Source organism: Lepus europaeus, chromosome 5 (genome assembly GCF_033115175.1).
Source record: "Lepus europaeus isolate LE1 chromosome 5, mLepTim1.pri, whole genome shotgun sequence".
NCBI lineage: Eukaryota > Metazoa > Chordata > Mammalia > Lagomorpha > Leporidae > Lepus > Lepus europaeus.
Window position 1 is genome coordinate 68,234,623 of NC_084831.1, and position 19,446 is coordinate 68,254,068.

At 41.8% G+C, this 19,446-nt stretch overlaps 1 protein-coding gene and 1 long non-coding RNA gene across 8 annotated transcripts in view; one reads left to right on the forward strand and one right to left on the reverse strand.

The window, feature by feature from the left end:
* Positions 1-9,384, reverse strand: part of SLC44A5 (solute carrier family 44 member 5) — a 440,515-nt gene extending 431,131 nt beyond the window's left edge. For all 7 annotated transcript variants that reach the window (XM_062191562.1, XM_062191561.1, XM_062191559.1 and 4 more), the window contains exon 1: positions 9,217-9,384. In XM_062191562.1, the coding sequence (XP_062047546.1) occupies positions 9,217-9,250 (34 nt within the window). In that variant the 5' untranslated portion in view covers positions 9,251-9,384. The remainder of the gene's footprint in view (positions 1-9,216) is intronic.
* A 480-nt stretch (positions 9,385-9,864) lies between these two features.
* Positions 9,865-17,433, forward strand: LOC133760808 (uncharacterized). Its single transcript, XR_009866005.1, has 4 exons — positions 9,865-9,932; positions 12,739-12,785; positions 16,632-16,717; positions 17,137-17,433. It is a non-coding gene; the product is annotated as an uncharacterized LOC133760808 (long non-coding RNA).
* Positions 17,434-19,446: the final 2,013 nt, after the last annotated feature.

Consider the following 19,446-nt stretch of genomic DNA (forward strand, 5'->3'; position numbering starts at 1 on the left):
GTCTTAAAGGCTTTCCCATGTACGTTTTCTCAACCTTTCAACTACTCCTTTCCTTTCATAGACTCCTTTCCGTTACCTAGGAGCCCCTCAAGCTGTCTTCCGCATTCCATCTTCTGCACAGCCACATTCCAGACCCTTCTGGACCTCTCCTACCATTACAACATATTTTTCCTAAGACTTACCAGCTTTGAGAGGCTCGCTAAGTGGGTGCCTAATCCAATCATTCCTACTAACACTCTGAATTACTCCTCATTCTCTCCAGAATCTTATTAAGCAGATTCCTGGAGATGTTATAAATATCTCAGCCCAAATATGTTAGGTGTTTTTGGTAAATAATGAGACAGGATCTGTGACTAGAAATGGAATTTCTAGTAAAGCGAAGTCTGTTGGGTTGCCTTACTCAACCTAGGGAGTTGATCTAGGAAAGCTATTTTTCTTTTTTTTTTTAATTTAAACTTTTATTTAATGAATATAAATTTCCAAAGTACAGCTTATAGCTATTTTTCTTGAAATCATCCCCAAGGATAGGAAGGTAGCCCCAAACTTGGAAGGAGTATTCAGTAGCTTCCCACTGCACTTAAAAATAAAACCTACACTGCTTTTCAGGGCCAAAATGATCCGACTGCTCCTTACCTGTCTGCACCTCACATGCTACGCTTCAGCCAAATGGGACTTGTGTCTGTCCTTGAACATACTGAGCTGCAACGTCATTCTTGCCTTAAGGCCTGCAATGGTGTTTCTCAGTCCTCAGCAGGCAACTTACTATGCTCATTTTTCTGTCAATGCAAATGTCATATTTTCAGAAAGTCCAGTAACCTCACAATCACTTTCTAGCGCATCATCCTGTTTTATGTCTTCATTGTATTAATCACCATGTGAAAATTTCTGGTTCATGTACTTTGTTTACATGCCCCTTCTAGGCCCCCTCCTAACATATGTTTCATTGGCTATCATGTCCATCATTGTAACCACAGTATCTGGCAGAGAACCTGGTACATATTCAGTGTTCAATAAGTGTGTTTGGAATGAATGAGTGAATAGATGAACGCAAGCACATACTTTAAACAAGTAATTGGGTTAGAAGTTAGTGTCACCATAACCAATGTAACTAACTTGGATTTAAAGATTTTTATTCGAGAGCGGCAAGATGGCGGAATAGGAAGGGAGCACATTGATAGTTCGTCAAGACACACGTTAATATAAGTGGAGATACTGCAGGGTCAAGGAAGAGTAGGGGAAGAAACAGCAGAGGAAACTCTTCTGGAACTAGTGATTCACAGTGGACCTGCGTGGAGAGCGTGGGAGCCCAAGTTCGGGACACCAGCGGCAGAATCAACACACCAGCACTGGAACGCGAGGTGAGCCGAACCTCCATAGCCCGAGACACCAGCGGGCAAGCGGAAAGAGGAGACTAGAGGGAACGAGGCTTGAAACTCTGTGGGGAAAAGTTCACCAGGCTAACTAGAAGAGAGAGAGGAAAAAAAAAAAAAGTGACCGATACCGACACGAGTTTCTCTCTCTCCGCTCACCTCTCAAAGGTGAGCAAGACAAAGAGCAGGCGCCATTTTGGACATACGTCATAAGCAGGGCGACCTCAGGTCTGCACCGGCCCTGAGCCTAGCAGAAAAACCTGACTCTGGCGGGAGGGGTGAAATAACAGGAGATTAGGATCTAACTTGGCAACCCAGTGGGAGGCTGCAGGAGAACTGGAGCCCACATTGAAGGCAGCAGAGATTCCCTGTGTGGTCCTTGGGAAAGAGCTTCCAATCTCTGGCTCCTGTGGGTATATCATTCGCCTGCTAACTACCTCCAATTACGTTCAGCTGTGTGGAATTACTTCCATTTTGAATCAAAAAAAAAAAAAAAAAGAAAGAAAGAAAGAAAGAGAGATTTACCACACCTAACCTGGGAGTATCATCTTTGACACAACCTCAACCCTGAGGAACCAAACACAGCTCTCAGTCCACACTCATCTCAAGCCTCTAAGGCTCCACCGAAAGCAGACAGTCCACTTAATATAGAGCCATAGTGTAACAAGAAAAAACACCACAGTGAAGAAACCAAATATCTCCATCATGCCAAACAACAAACGCAAAAACCGAGGTAACAAGAACAAGGAAGACACTATGACACCCCCAAATGAAAAAGACACCCCAAGTCAAGATTATGAAGATGATGAGATCGAAGAAATGCAAGAAGCGGATCTCAAAAAACTGGTAAGAACATTAAGAAGTTCTCAAAAACAAATTCTTGAACTACAGAAATCCTTAATGGACAAGGTAGAAAATCTCTCTCGTGAAAATGAAATATTAAGGAGGAATCAAAATGAAATGAAACAACTAGTGGAACAAGAAACTGAGATAGTGACTAGAAATCATAATGAAATGAAGAATTCAATAGATCAAATGACAAACACATTAGAGAGCCTTAAAAACAGAATGGGCGAAGCAGAAGAGAGAATATCGGACTTAGAAGACAGAGAACAGGAAAGGAAACAGGCAAACCAAAGAAAAGAAGAAGAAATTAGAAATCTAAAAAATATTGTCGGGAATCTACAGGATACTATGAAAAAACCCAACATTCGAGTTCTAGGAGTTCCTGAAGGCATGGAGAGGGAGAAAGGATTAGAAGGCATTTTCAGTGAGATACTAGCAGAAAATTTCCCAGGTTTGGCGAAGGACAGAGATATCATAGTACAGGAAGCTTATAGAACCCCTAATAAACATGACCAAAAGAGATCCTCACCACGACATGTTGTAATCAAACTCACCACAGTGAAACACAAAGAAAAGATCCTAAAATGTGCAAGAGAGAAACGTCAGATTACTCTTAGAGGATCTCCAATTAGACTCACAGCAGACTTCTCATCAGAAACCCTACAAGCTAGAAGGGAATGGCGAGACATAGCCCAGGTACTAAGAGAGAAAAACTGCCAGCCCAGAATATTATATCCTGCAAAGCTGTCATTTGTGAATGAAGGTGAAATTAAGACTTTTCATAGCAAACAGAAACTGAAAGAATTTGTTGCCACTCATCCTGCCCTGCAAAAGATGCTTAAAGATGTGTTAAACACAGAAACACAGAAACACAGTCATCAATATGAAAGAAGGTAAAGGAAGGAAACCTCACAGCAAAAGATCACAGGAAGCTCAATTTCTCTTTGACATAGAATTAAACTCTGATGCTCTGTTAAAGCAATGTGTTAAAGTAATCTATTATGTTCTCTTGATGTCTGTTAAATTCTAATTGTTCAAAAACAGCTGCATTTTTATTAAGAGCTATGGGTTATTGAAATATGTGCTTATTTTCAAAGATTTGAATAATCTCCTTGTAACAATGATCAAATTTGGTCTATGTTATGTCATGATTTTAAGAAATCTTATTTCAACCAGATATTTTGGATTTTGAGCCTTCTTGGCATTCTTGACAGGCATTCAAAAAATCAAAGTTTCAAACAATCTGGACTCTAAAATTTCCAGTAAATCTTGGACTTTGGTTTTTCCAGTTTGGGCGCAACTGAAAAAAATCGAAGGACCTATGTCTCTCATCTTATAGAGACACCAACTAATCAGGCTATTTGGATTATATTAGAAGTACTGTCAAGATGTAATGTGGTACTAAACTTTAGTTTCTATAATGGAAAATGCTATTAATACAAATGTTTGAGAATTAAAAAGTCTAATGATCTTGTGTTACTAGACATGATAGTTATCTTAATGAGAAAGCCCCAGAGGCCTAAAAGGTTAAATACTTGTAAAATCCTACAGGTGCTTTCAAAAATACTGTGAAGTAAGCAAGTGCCTCTTGTTGGTTGATGAGTTTATAATTTTAAACATGGCGACTTAAAGTCTTTTGTCATCCACAGTTATATATGATTTGCTGCTCATAAAACTAAGGCGTTGTTGGTTCTGTATTTAGCTGTCCTCCTATAGGTTCCTATGGACTTTTTCCAGCCACTTCCATTGTTTTCAGTACTTTGGGATGGCTCTGTAAACAATAATGTATTAACAGTACCAACTGAGAGAAAGTATGGTTAACTGAGGTTACTAAAAAAGCAATTCAAATCAATTGGCAATCTACAAAAAGAGTTAAAGATTTTAAAAGCTATTATTAAAATTGCTATATTGGTCTATTATGCTATGTTATATGTGTGTACATATTGTATGTCCACATGGGGAAATTTTATTAAGAGTTTTATTTTAAATGGCTTATAGATAAGATTGTCCATAAATTTAAGCTGCTAAAATCAATCAAAGATACATTTTAATTTGTGGGACCTGAATCTGTGTATCATATGTTTTAAACTTGTTGGTAGAAAGAAACTAAAAACATTTTATATGGTTGTGCTTAAGTTTACTGGCTAAACAAACTACACCATGTTAGATATTTAAGAGGTGTTTTCAAATACATGATTCTTAAAATTTATAGAAGGCATTGGACCTTCTGGTAAATGTTTTCTTAAGTTGTTATCTAATGGTTGAAACTGTTTGCTAAGTATTCATGTGATATTTCTATTGTCAGCAAGCGATCTAGGACTTGCTCCCTTATTTCTCTATTCTAAGCCCAACTTGTTCTTTCATTTCTCTATTCTCTTCAAGGTAGGAAACTAATTCTATTATGAAGGAATCTGTAGGATGCACAATTTAATCTTTAGACCTTATAAAAGAGATGGCTAACATTTTTCTGTAATAGCATAGCCAAAATAAGAACTTAAATAATAATCTCATAGCTAGATTCACTTCGCCATCAGCAAAGTGTACAGTAAGTAGAAAAAAACCTCCCTTTCAGACCAAAGGGAAAGAAAGTTTTAAAGTGAGAATATAATTTTCCTCATGGGCATTGTCTACCTTAGAAAAACTACTACAGAACATGCCTGTGACTATAGACTTGTAGTTCAGGCCACCGAAGATTAGAGATGGGACACGGGCACTCCCTTGACTTGCATCCTCTGGTCTGCTTTAACACAAACCAGGAGGAAAAGAAAGCTAGGCATCAGAAGCAATGGGTGGCAGGCCTATTAATAGCTGATCTGTACAGTGATCTGCCCTCAAGGAGACCCAACTGGCCAGTCCACTGCAGTGGCTTTCAATGTGGTAAGCCTGGGCTTCAGCAGAAGTCAGCTTGTGAAGAGCCCTAGCAGCTCTGCCAAGAGTTGGATCACTGGAAATGGACCTGCCCTGGAGTCGAAGGATGCCCAGGTCAGAGCCACAGATCTTATTGGCTCTAAGCTGAAAAGCCCTTCACTCAGCCCAACTTCCAAAGTGACCACTACAGCTGAGGGGATGGTCAAGTAGGGTCAGCAACATTGCAGGCAGAACTGTAAATTTCTTGTTAGAGATGCCCCCTGCCTTTACCTGGCCAGCTCTCCTCCCAGGCCAGCCAAGTCATGAAAGTCAACAGAGTGCCTTCCCCTAGGAGGTTCACACCTCCCTTAGGATGTACCCCATGTGAAGAGATAGATAGGTCTGGGCCTCTTAACTTACAAGGCCTAAAGCCCAACAGATTATTAGCAAGCCCCTTCTATCAGGTTCTATTTGCCTCTCAATCAGAAAAATTACTTGTAGCTTAGACAGCACCTTTCTTAGCTCCTCTAATAATGACTCTGTCCTTTGTCCTAGGCCCTGTCTAGTGCACTTGGGCCTCATTCCTTTGTAATCATAACCTCTACTCTACCACCAATGGCTCTACTCCCAACCTGTGTGTACTGATGGTCCTCTTCCCCACTTAATGCTGTATAATTGTTCAGATCTGGTTAATGCCACTCTTAGGATCATTGGTTACTACCCTCACCCTGTCTTTTATGACCTTGTCTAAATATGATCAGAGTCGGCAAACTTGGAAAGCTTCCATAGCCTTGGCAACTCATGACGACAGCCTAGGGTGGTTACTGGCGCCATAAACTAGAGTGTCAATTTGTTGGGTCAACAACAGGAGTCACTGTGCACTTGCTCCTCATGTGGGATCTCTGTCCTTAATGTGCTGTACATTTTGATTTGATGCTATAACTAGTACTCAAACAGTATGTTTCACTTTGTGTGTCTATGTGGGTGCAAACTGTTGAAACCTTTATACTAAATTGATCTTCTGTATATAAAGAGAATTGAAAATGAATCTTGATGCAAATGGAAGGGGAGAGGGAACGGGAGAGGGGAGGGTTGTGGGTGGGAGGGAAGTTATGGGAGGGGGAAGCCACTGTAATCCATAAGCTGTACACTGGAAATTTATATTCATTAAATAAACGTTAAAAAGAAAAAAAAAAGAAAAAAAAAGATTTTCATTCATCATGGATTACAGTATTTTTGTTTAAAATATTATAAATATTGGATCAGTAAAGATCCCATTTGCCTTTCTTAAAAGCTGTCCTTTGGATGAGATGTCAAAAATGCATGCTAATATCCCATGAGAAATCCTACCAAGGGGTTTTATTCTTTAGCCAATGTTAAGAAACTGCATTTTCCTTTGGCCAATTTCTACCTGGTATAGATATATAGTCTCTACTACTAGGATTTCAGAAGCCAATGAGCACCTTGCCTGTCACAAGACCCAATGAATGATTTCTGCCCACATGCAGTGTAGCTAAGTAGAGAAGCATAACCAATATAGCATGAAATATTGCTAAATCTATAGTTGATCATTTAGCAAGGCTCACCCCCAGCAGCCTACCCTCACCACCACCACCCCCAAAAAAAAGAAAGGCCTAGAAATTTTGTTTTATTCTGGGTGGTCCCAGTTTAGTTGGTTGTTGCTTAGAAGCAGATGTCTGAGAGCAGTTCTGCAAGCTTGCGGTCAGGTGCTTTTGTGGCCCTCTCTTCTTCAAAGGCAAAATTGAGGCAAGTGCATGGATTACAACTACCTAGGTTGGCTTCTGCCATTTATAAAATTTCACATTAATCTTGTTTTTGCTAAAGTGAAACTAAAAGGATTTTTAAAGGTATCTTTATTCTAAGTGAACTGTTTTTAAAAAGAAAAACAACATTAGCAGAGAGAGAGAGGAAAAATACAAGTCAGCAGGAGCTAAATAACATGACTTTCCTCTAAGAAAAAACACACATAGTAGTAAATCTTATTTTTAAAGAACTACAGTGAAATTTCTTGAGACTGTTTGTCCCAGGAATGTTTATAATTAACTCTGGGGGGAAAACTTAATAATTTAGTGGTGAAAAGCTCTATTTAAGCGTTATCCTTCAATTATCTCACTATCAAATTCAAGAAAATACACACAATTCCATCATGGCATAGAAAACAAAAACTTCTTAGTGTTTCAAGAGGAGGGAGGAGTAAAAGGCAGGTGTGTTTTTCACTAAAGCTGTTATATTAGCTGGCTTCTCATTCACTTGGTCTTGTTTTGCATCTCTCTGAGCTTCTGCAAAGATTATTAATTCCAAGGGTAGGATTGTCTCCAGCTACCATGTACTGTAAAACTGTGAAATGTTTTCCACCCTCCATAGCCCATTTACAATTGGCCAGGTTTGGGGTGGGCATGAAATGAGTTTCTGCCAATAGATAGCCGTATCAGCAGAGGTGAAAACCCAATCCTTCTGTTTCCCTCGTGGTGCTATAAGGTTCCATAAGAAAGGAGTGAAACACAGATGTAGCCAACGCACCTGGTCAATCTGGGTTCAGACTAATTCTTTGATGTCATGATCAAGAGTGTGAACTGTAGATGAATATTTTTTTTCTTTATTCAATTACCTTTATAGACATGTGCTAATTCATGGTGCAGAGGGGGCAGAATCAGATGTTTTAGGCCTCTCTTATTCTACGGGAGCTAAAATAATTTGGAGAAATACATTATAATATAATTGTTTTACATAGGTTACAGTTTCAACAACAAAAAAATCCCAGTTGCTTAGTGGTAATGTCTTCTAAAAATTTAAGAATCGTGATGTTAAACCCTTTCCAGCAAGATTTGAGTACTGAGGAGCATTTAAAAAGCAAGTGGAAGCACCAAGATAAAGTTGGGTTCCCCTAGTGATCTCTGTAGCGGAGCAGAGCTCCCGCAGGCAAGATTAGGAAGGGAGGGGGCGGGGAGCAAGAAGCACTCCAAAGCCCGCAGCGCCGCCTTAGATGAAGCAGATTTCTTCAACAACCCGCAGCTCCCAGTTCCCATCTCAGAGTCGAGGTCTTTATTTTAGATAGCCCCAAGGCGCAATGAGTCTCCCCCTCCTGAGCCGTCGAGCCCTTAGGGTTGAAATCTAACTTCAAACACCGCCCCTTCCTCCTCGTCCCTACCCTCAGGTTTGGTTCGACAGCACCTAGCCCCTTCGTCACCGCGCTGGCTGTGGAGCCAGCTTCCACCCCCTCCTAGAGCTGGGAGCAACCTCTCGGGAGCTGCTGGTTCCCAGCTCGAGCCGGGGAGCTCGAGGGAGCGCCAGGGAGCGCCAGGGAGCAAACGAGTACCAATCTCTGCGAGCGAGCCCTGCGGGCGCGGGCGGCGGTGCACCTGCTCCCAGCGCGAGGAGCTCTTCGAGTCCCCGGGAAGCCCTCGGCAGATCACCGCCCAGGAGACTCCCCCAGTGTCCCTTCCCGGCCCACGCTGCCATACAAGTCACCCCAGCAACGAGCTCCTCCTGGTCCTCCCTGCCATCGCTTCTCTCCTCAGAACTTTCCAACTTTGGATGCCCTGGTTCTAAAGGAGCAACAGGGGGACAGCTCAGTCCTAGTCACAGCCAGCCTGGAAAGGGTGGGAGGGGGGCAGTAGCCTTCAGGCGTGCAGCCTGTAGCCAGTCTCCTCCACCGTCCGGGGGAAAAGCTCTGCTTTCCTCCTAAGAATGGAGGCTGGGGAAACATGCAGAACTTGTTGCAGTAGGCAGAGTGCGAAGCATTGGGAGGAGAAAACAGAAAAGATTATGAAAAATCTCTGAGAGAGAGAAATTACGGAAGAGATGAGCGGCTGGGAGAATGCTGTCCCTTCTCCGCCCGCCGCCCTGAGAGCCTACGGTGCAACAGAGACCCCAAGCTCCTGGAGTCAGACAGGAGTGGGGTGAGAGAAAAGAGTCTCCAGGTTTCCCCGGGTTACAAAAGGGACAAACTCCTGCCCGAGTCTCCCCGGAGGCGGAGGGAGGGAGCCGCGCTGAGATCTCCACCTCCCGGAGCAAACTCGCGCTGGTAGGCAGCCTTGCACTTGGCAGAGCCTGGTCAGAAACAGGCCGACCCTAGGGGCAGACCGCAGGTGGGATACAGTCGGCGGCGAGGCGGAGAGGGACAGGGACTCACCCTTAAGGCTGCGGGGCTTTCTCTTCCTGGACATCTTCCGCTCCCTGACCGCCCTCAGACGCCCCGCGCGCTTCCTCAGTCTGCCGCGCAGCTCCCGGAGCTGACGCGGGGCTTCCCTGGCGAGCTGTGGCCGCCGCTCTCCGCTCCGCGAGCTCTTTGTTGCTGTGATGCTATCTGCGAGGCGGCGGCGGCGGTCGGACTGCGCGCTCGGCTCGGCTCGACTCGGCTGTTGCGGCGGGCGCCGCCGCCCCTCAGCTCCCGGCCGCGCCGCGCCGCGCCGCGCTGCGAGCCCTCGCTCGCGCAGCCGTGGCCGCTCTGGCTGCGGCGGCTGCTGTGCTGCGCCTGCTGCTGGAGGGGGCAGCGCTGGGTCCCGCGAGCGCCCGCCCAGCGCTGACCTCCCCCTTCCCCGCACCCTCCCTCCCCCGAACTCCCACCCCCAGTGTCCCGTCAGAGCCGGCAGCGCCAATTCTCGGGGCGACGGCACCGTCATCCCGCTACAGCTCCTGAGGACTGAGGCGGCGGCGGCGGCGGGGAGCTTCGGGGGACGCGGGGAGCCTGCGGCCATCCAGGGGCGGGAAGGAAGGAGCGCGCATCCGGCCTCCCGGCCTCCCGGCCTCCCGGCCTCGGAAGCTCGGTCCCAGGGTGGGCAGCGAGACCAGATGGGCCCGAGAAAGGCGCCAGTCTTCCAAGGCCAAGAGCTCCAGCTGAGTGCGAAGGTTCGAGAGGGCCCCTAATGCCCCGACTCAGCACCGTCCTCTTCCGCAGCCTACTCGGGACAGCGAGCCCGAGCCCAAACCCGAGCCTGAGGGGGCGAATAGCCCCGGGGCGCTCCGGTGCTGCTGTCCCTCCCAAACCCAGAAGGGAAGTGGCAGAGGGGAACTGGAAGGAACTGAAGGGGAAGGCAAGTGCGTCCCTCAGGCAGCCAGACACCTGCACGAACGCCCTTGTTAGGGCGCTAAAGCTCGGTTGAGCGGGGGCTTGGGACCGTTCCCTTTGGGCTGTGGGAAAAGAGGAAAGAAAGTTCGCCTTTGGATGCTGGAGGATTTGGCAGGGGAAGCAGCGACTGCTGGGCCCCCAGTGGGAACTTTTTTCCGGGAGGCCGTCTTCCTTGCCGCTGGGGTTGGGGGGGTTGCCCTGGGAAAGCCTCGGTTTCACCGGGAGCTGCGCTCCTCTCGCGCGTGGATGAGGGATGGGGAGGAATCCCAGCAGAGTCCCGGGACTGCTAGGGAAGGCAAAAGTTGAAGACGGACGGGCCTGACAATGTAGAAAAGCAGCTGACTTCAAAAGAATGACCAAGAGGGTAAAGGTGGCCGGGGGTTGCCAGGGTGCGCAACTGTGGGGAAAGGATAAGTCTTCTTCTTCCTCCTCCTCCTCCTTCTCCTCCCTCCCTCCCCCCTCCTCCTCCCTTTCCCCCTCCCTCTCTCCGTCTCTAAGTTTTCTCTCAATGAAGGAGTTGGGGTTTCCATCCAAACGCACTTCCTCTCTCCTCCTCCTAAGGAAGTAAGTACAGTTCCCTACCCAATCTGATTATCTAAACATTTAGCGACTGACTGTAATACTTCTAGCCAGAAGTTGCCTCCAGCACCCATGTGGTACAGCATAAAGAACACCAGAGTAAAAAACCCGGGTTCTGAGTTCTGGCCCTGTAGCGTCCTCGCTCTGAGAATGTGGGCAAATCACATAACTCTTCTGCTACTCTCTTTTCTGGGAAGATGCCATCTCAAAGTTTCCCTGACCAGTCTCTAAAACCGTTACTTTTGCATCCTTTCTAAATTTAAGTTTTTATAAGTGTAATATATAATCGAAAGAACAATGTGAAATAGCCAATTTCTCTCAACACAACAGCGTTCATCAGAATTTAACACAATTAGCAAATTTATTTTAATAAGCAAAATAGGCCTATTCTCAGACTCATAGCCAGACATGAGACTCAGTGAAGATTTCACCCTTCCAAAAATCTGCCCTCTCATTTAATTAAAATGACTTTGAGAGGTCATCATATTTTATGGAGTTACTATAAATAGTATGCTTTGTAAATATCCTTAGTCTACTTTATGTGCTCATATTTTACCACTAAGTGTTGATTATTGCCTATCAGAATGTCTTTCAGTTTATTTATCCCCTTCACACTTTATTTCACTTGCTGTTGACCATAAGCCTGTGCACTAGAGGCAAGACCTGCTTTCCAGGTTTTACAGATGATGAAATGGGACTCATGGAGGTGTGATGAGTTACCCACAACTTCTAAACTGTCAGTACAGCTCTTCTAACTCAGACCACACTCTTCCTATGACAGCAGCTGCCTACGAAACAGAATATTCCCACTTAACAGCAGGATAGTTTCCTTTATTCCATTTATTTTTTCCATGGTGGTTATACTGTTCTCCACAGAGAATGCTCGAAATTTCTGTTGACTCATTATGTATTTACTTTTTGTACCTAGGTCTGAGTAACATATTTTTACCCTTATAATACTTCAAAGTGGTTCTACATGATTACATAATTGAAGGTCACAGCAATCACAGAATATCATGAAAAGAGGTTTGTTCAGTTCCACTAAACACTTGAGGAAACCAAGAGACACCAAGGTCACAGTAAGGTCACCCAGGCCCTGGGTTTCCAGGCCAAGACTTTTTCATATAGCCTGCACTGCATGTTCAAGGGTTCCCTCCCAACAGAAAAGCCTATAAGGATCAGTAATGCAGAATATGACACAAGCAGTATCAACACGTGTTGTACTTGAGGGAGGATGGTAGAGACTGAGAGAGCACAAGCACCATGACTCAGCAGCAGGTTGCCTGGGAAATGGAGACCTTGGGTTGTTAAGGATTATAACTTTCAAAACAAGTCAGGAGATCAGGTTTTCTGCTGAAATATCCTTTGTGATGTCGATTTATATGTAAAGTTAAAGAAGCCAAGGCATTCCTAACAAAACACATCAACCAATAGCACACAGTATATATATGCAGTATCTGTGTGTCTCTTTTTAGTCCCATCAACTGAGTTTTATCCCTAATAAGCAGGGACTGAGCTGAATCCTTGGGTATAAGTCTGATTTTGATGGCACCTATTTACCCTTAGAATTACCAATGACCAAGACTTTGGGTATAGTTAATCATGATTTATATATTTTTGTAAGGGTTGGTGTTCTAAATTTCTGGTTATCCTTTTTTCTTAATTTTATTAATATAAAGAGAACAGATTTCATGTATTTCATAGGCAAAATTTTAAGAAGATAACCATACTTCCTCTCATTCCCTCAATTCTCCTCCTTCCTTCTAAAGGCTTTGGGTACAATTAATCATGAATTATACACATAGATTACCAAGGATTGGTGTTTTTAAATTTCTAGCTATTCTTAAAGCCATAAATATGAATAATCACAGTAAATCAAATAATTAAGTTACATGTGGTTCTGATGAACATCAAGACACGCACTTTATTTGATGATGATGAAGTATTGATGCAAATAGTGATGACAAGGACAAAACTGGTCTAATATCTATTTCCTTTCTATTCAAGGACGATTTGGATGAGCTGGTTCAAAATATAGCCCCAGGATTAAAAAGGTAACTTTCATTGTATGTGCTATAAACATTTTAGATTATTCTAGCCTTTTCAAGATTACCTATAGAGTGAAAGATAGAAATGAAGTAGGCAGGCATACAGGCTAAAATTGATTAGGTTTGTGAGCTGGAAGACCACGCCTTCGCCATGCCCCTGTGTGACCTCACACCCTACCTGATACCCTCACCACGCCCCCATGTGACATCAGGCTCTACCTAACCATACCTGAGCGCCCACCTGCCCACAAGCCACTCCCCTGTGGAAAATATATAAAAGGCAAGGAGCTTCCCAAAAGGCGCTCTGCCTCTGCTTTGCTGCTGGTGGTAAGCAGTGGATAGCAGCTCAAGGCACTTGCTGCACATGGCTTTTGGCTTGCTCTCTGCTTGGTATGGACACTACCCTAGTTTCCAGATTTTCCCCTCTCTTTAAACTGAACTAAAGCCCTCACTTTCCTATGCACCTTTCGCACTAAATAAAAGCCTAAAATATATCATGCTGCCTTGTTTATCTGTGCCGGTATTTAGAATTCTTCTCTAAATATTAGGCAAGAACCCTCTCATGCTTATTAATATTGGGAATTTATTAATAAGCATATAGTGGAAGGGGAGAGGGAGTGGGAAAGGGGAGGGTTGCGGGTGGGAGGGAAGTTATGGGGAGGGAAGCCATTGTAATCCATAAGCTGTACTTTGGAAATTTATATTCATTAAATAAAAGTTAAAAAAAAAAAGAAAAAAAAAAAAGAAGCATATAGTGATATTGTATGGCACTCCAAATTCCGGTAGCATATGTGGCACCCCAGATAGCACTTCTGGGGAACTCTAAAGGGCCACATTTTCTGTATAAATTTTAGGGGGTCATCTCCGATTTCAGAATGGAGAAAAGAATACATATTCTTCATGTGGGAGTATAAAGTGAGCTCAACAGAGAAAATGGACTTGCCATATAAGTTATATAAAGACCAAAATTAAAACATAATTTATACTACACAAAGCATGACTGTCATTAATTGTATGTTAGTGAAGTTGCAATAAAAAGGTTGGAAAATATAACCCTTAGAAAAGTATTTTTGGCTGAAATATTTTGTTTTGAACTTCTATCCATAAATTAACCACTGTATCTTAGGGAAAAGGAAAAGGAAAACAAAAGCTCTAATGACACTAATTTTATTATGATACCAAAGGCTGTCAAAAGAATCAAAACTTGCCATTCCATTTTTAAAAATGCCTAGTTTTTCAAAATTTTACATTCAAAAATCCATAATATTTCACCCCAGCTGAGGTTTTAAGAGACTCTACAATTCTGTGACTGGAGCTAAAGAAAGCTAAAAATAGAAAGAATGCTGGGAAGAGAATGGGATCAATTTATCCCCAAAGTGTTCTCAAGCTGTCCCATTGTAATTATAATTTCTGTTTATAGCTTTGTTCCCTGATTTGGCTTACAAACTGATCCCCTTATATATCTAGTGAGCAATTTGCATGCAAAATAAGTGGTACACAAAATACCAAGGGTATTTTGTGGAAAATGCATATTACAAAAAAGCTATAAATGAATTTTAAAATTTTTGCACCAAAATAAAAATCTTTTAATTCCACTTTTCTATGAAATTTTTTGAGATTCTCTCATAATTAACTGTTTGTGATACACTTTTGACAATGGACCAAGTTATATTTTTTGTTTTTTTCTCTTCTATATCTGTTTATTCATCAATTATCCAACATTTGTTCAACCAATACACATTGAGTAATACTGTGTGCCAGACACTGTCATAGGTAGTTGGTTATACAATGGAGAAATAATACATCATAGTCTCAGCACTTTTTATATTCACAATATTTTTTAAAGATTTTATTTATTTATTCGAAAGTCAGAGAGTTACACAGAGAGAAGAGAGGCAGAGAAGGAGAGAGGTCTTCCATCTGATGGTTCACTCCCCAGTTGACCGCAATGGCCGGAGCTGTGCTGACCCGAAGCCAGGAGCCAGGAGCTTCTTCCGGGTCTCCCATGCGGGTGCAGGGGCCCAAGGACTTGGGCCATCTTCTACTGCTACCCCAGGCCATAGCAGAGAGCTGGATCGAAAGAGGAGCAGCCAGGAGTAGAACCGGCTTCCATATAGGATATCAGCACTTCAGGCCAGGGCTTTTTTTTTTTTTTTTTTTTTTTTAAGATTTATTTATTTACTTGAAAGTCAGAGTTAAACAGAGAGAGGAGAGGCAGAGAGAGAGAGAGAGAGAGAGGTCTTCCATCCGCTGGTTCACTCCCCTATTGGCTGCAACAGCTGGAGCTGCAGGATCCGAAGCCAGGAGATCTGAAACCGGAAGAAGCTCCTGGCTCCTGGCTTCAGATCAGCGCAGCTCTGGCCTTTGTGGCCAATTGGAGAGTGAACCAGCAGATGGAAGACCTCTCTGTCTCTACCTCTCACCGTAACTCTTTCAAATAAATAAAATAAATCTTTAAAAAAATAAACAATATGAACTAATAGGTGTTGAAGAAATGATAGATTGTAATGACCAATATAATAGCTAAGGATCATCAATGGATGATAAAACCATTGGATAAAAGTTTGTTGGGAACACATGATATTCATATATATGGCTTCAAAATATCATCTTTTATACTAGTTATTAATTTAAAAGTGGAAAATGTACCTCTATAATAGAAAGTTTGTACAGCTACCATGTTAATCAACTAAATGATCAAGCTTAGCATCAACAATATTTGAGTGCCTGGCACTGTGGTACAGCAAGTGAAAGTCACCTGCAATGCTGGAAAGGAGCAGCAGATGTCCTAAGCAATTGAGCCCCTACTACCCTCATGGGAGACCAGGATGGAGTTATAGGTTTCTGACTTCAGCCTAGCTCAGCTCTTCTGTGACTCAGTAAAAAATATACAATAAAACCCATGTAGTATACTTGCCAAATATGTTGAAGATAAATCTAATCATGAGGGGAAATTATCAGACAAATTCAAAACAGGAAATTCTTTAAGTCAAGTGACCTGGAATTTTCTAAAAGAAAAAAAGTCAATGTCATGAATGCAAAGGGGACTGTTCAAGATACTAAAGGAGCATAAATACCAAATATGTCGCCTGAATCTCAGATCACAGATCAAAGTGGGAAATTTGCGCCATCTGTATTTTTAGCAACTTTTAAAAATCAAGCATGGACTACAGGAGGGTTTTTCAAAATGTTTATGGGGAAAATGTTATTAAAAGATAGTTTTTGTATAATATGCATTTGTCATGAACTTTCTGAGGACCCTTCATATATTGGATATTACTCAACTAATGTGACTTTTCCTAGATGGGTTGGTAATGTTGTTATATAGGAAAATGTCCTTAGTCTTAGGAGATGAATACTAAAGTATGATATTGAACACAAAAATGGTTGAATATGATTTAACCTGTATTTACACCTGAATCCCATGGTGTTTGCAACTTGCTTGCAAATGGTTAGGCAAAAAATAAATAAATAAATAACAGATGTTAGTTAATTAGTTAGTTCAAATAAGGCAAAATGTTAAAAATTGATGAATGGTTGGATGACATAGGGACAGTCATGTTAAATATTTTAAAAATTTTCTTGGCTTGAAAATTCTCAAAATTCAAAGTTGTAGAAAAACAGGAAAGTTAAAAATTAAATCTCTACTCATTAAAGTAAAGCAGTTTATTCAGGATAGACTGAATCTCTTAGGAGATTAGTGGTCAATATTTCAGTTTTTCCCCCTCATGCAAGGTGATGGCTCTTAAGGAGCTCAGCCTTCTCTTCCTGGTGATCCATCTGTTCACATGGATTCTCACTAACTGCTTCTGATGCTCAGAGACTTAGCAATCTTTTCTATATGAACCTCAGCTTTGAGTTGGACACTCTCAGCCACCACTACAATGTTTCCTTGAACAGACACCTCTACTCTGAGACCTCCTCTGCTGTGACTTCTGGTAAGTTTACTAACTGTTTTACATATTTACCTTTTTTATCTTCTCAACATCACTCAGGAACCTCTATATCTGTTCCATAACATTTATTAGCCATAGGGAACCACCTATTCTTCTCCCAAAAAATGGCATGCCACCATATCTATAACTGATACCACCTCATGTTGGCTGAAGACATCTCACAGAAGTTTCCAACTTCCCAAATTACCCCAAACTATGAGCTCATGAATTGTGTGGTGGATAAAGAGCACTGCTGTATCATCTCTCACTCATTTATCTCTCACACATACCCCTTAACTACTACTTCTGAATTCTCTACATATAGTGAGACTTCTCTTGCATCATATCCTCCATGCTTTCCACATTATGGCCCATTGTAAAACTCTATTTCAAAGAACTAATCTTTCCCTTTGGTTTCTAAGGGGCCATTTTTGGAAGTTAGAAGCCAGAAACCAACTTTTCCAATTCAAAAATGCTGTACAAGAATTCAAAATCATGATGTCACAAAAGGATGAAGAAAGCTGGCTTTGAGATTCAAAACTGAGAAGAGACCCCATTTATCTAGGTGAATTTTTCTTTCCTAGAAGTAATGAATGTCACTGATTCAGTGTGTACTGAGCCACGGGGCAAAGAGTTTATGAAGAATTAAATATTCATTGGTTTCACTGGCCAAAAGTACTATCTTCATTAGAGTTATCAAAGTATATTGAATCAGGAAATTTGAGTTCTGGTAACCACTTGTCTATTGATATACTTTGTGACCTCCATAATAAAAAAAATTAGTAACAGCATTATTGGTTCTATTTTGATCCAGTGAAACTGGGCTATCAGTAATAATAGGTCTTTTATTTTTTGGTACTCCTGTTCCCCCAATAATTATCTTACATCTCTATCCTTTCCCTCCAGTCTCTGACCACAACCTTCTTATATGAGAAAACATAAATTCTTATCATTTAAACTGCTGTTGTGCTTTATGACATCTGCCATCACTTTCCTAAATGATACAGGTGGGTACACATGCAGGTACATTTGTTAATCTGGCAAGAAGTTAGACAGTTTCCAATGACTTCTACTTTCTCTTTAAAGTAGTAGATGATATTCTGAGTTTGAAGTAGCAGTCTCTAAAGAAGAACATCTAAGAATAACAAAAATGATGTTACATGTCTATGTAGAGGCAAGGAGAAAGGAATCATTGAGTAGATATTGGAAGGATCCTGGTCACTGTGGAGGTCAAGAGGATGTTAAAGGCAATGGATTGCTTTATAGTAGAATCAAGCTGAGAATTATTTTGTTTGACTTGATAACATATAGAACCAGAGAAGGTAGGTGATTGGATTGATCTAGGTGTGTATTTTGCAGGAAGGATTTGAGAGAAGGATGTCCTGGCATAGTCATTGAAGAGATTGGCAAGAAACAAGAAAAAGTAGTATATTGTGGAACCAGCCAGAATTAGGAAGGATTGGAGGAAGGGAGATGGCTGCCCAGCTCATCCTTCTGCTAATATCCCTGAAATGGGGCTCTGAGAAATGTTATATCCTCCACATGCCTACATTGGAATGATCTAAACCCTATTTCCAGACTCCTCTGTGTCACTCTTTCTCTTGGTCTCTACATTCAAGCAATGCACAGAGGGGACTGGAAGAAAGCCAGATATATAGTTTTGATGAATTCTGTTTGTGTTATTTTTCCACTTGCATCCTACTTGGCCTGGCTTTAAAAAAAAAAGAGTTGTTTTTTTTCCCACCATAGACACATTTTCACTAGCATGGCTCCCTTTTATCTTTTATCTTTAAACCACACTGTTAATTTTCCTTCTTTGATTTTTTCCTTCTTTGATTTATTTTCCATGAAGCCTAATTGGTCTCTCTATCTCCATTCTCTCACCTATCTAATCCTTCTTCATAGTGTTGTCTAGATTACCTTCCTATTACACAGAACAAAACACATTCTTCTGCTGCTCTGCAAGCTTATATAAAATAGCACAAGCTCCCAATGGCAGGAAGTTCTCCACTATCTAGCCTCGGTTTTACTTTCCAGACTCCTTTCTTCTACTACCTGCCCTCAACATACTATGTTCCACCAGTCTGGCCTCTTTGTAATTCTTTATATCACGAAAATTCAAATGTTGTTGCTTTTGTTCATGTAATTTATTCGCTTCTCACCTCTACTTTTTAGTGCCCTATTCATTCCTTGGTAAGTTGTGTAGCTGTCCATTTCCCCATTAAACTTAAAGGTCTCTTTGGGCTGAGAGTTTGTCTTGGTCACCAGAATAACAGTTTAGCTTCTACTTCAAGGGTAAGTAAGTACCTCCTTGACTAGAGCAGTAGATGGAATGGAAGGGCATTTTGCCATAGTTTAGGGAGCGTCTGACTCACAAGTTATAACAAATAAAGGAAATTACTATTTAATACATATTTAATAAATACTTTTTAATAAAAGACCCATTAATAACATATATATCTTTCTCATCATTTGACAAATTTTCCATTTGCATAGCAATCTATTTTTTTTAAAAATCATTCATCCATTCATTCAAAGGCCACCCAATTTAACTTCTTTGGTTTAAAAATAAGGAAACTGAGTCACAGGAGGTTGAAATGATTTGATATGGGTCACACATCTTGTACATGGCAAAAGAAATGAGTAGTACCTAGTCCCGGGTTTGGTTCCTAACCCAAAGCTTCCAAAATTTGATACAAAATTCTTGAAAATTTTAGAATGTGATCAACAGA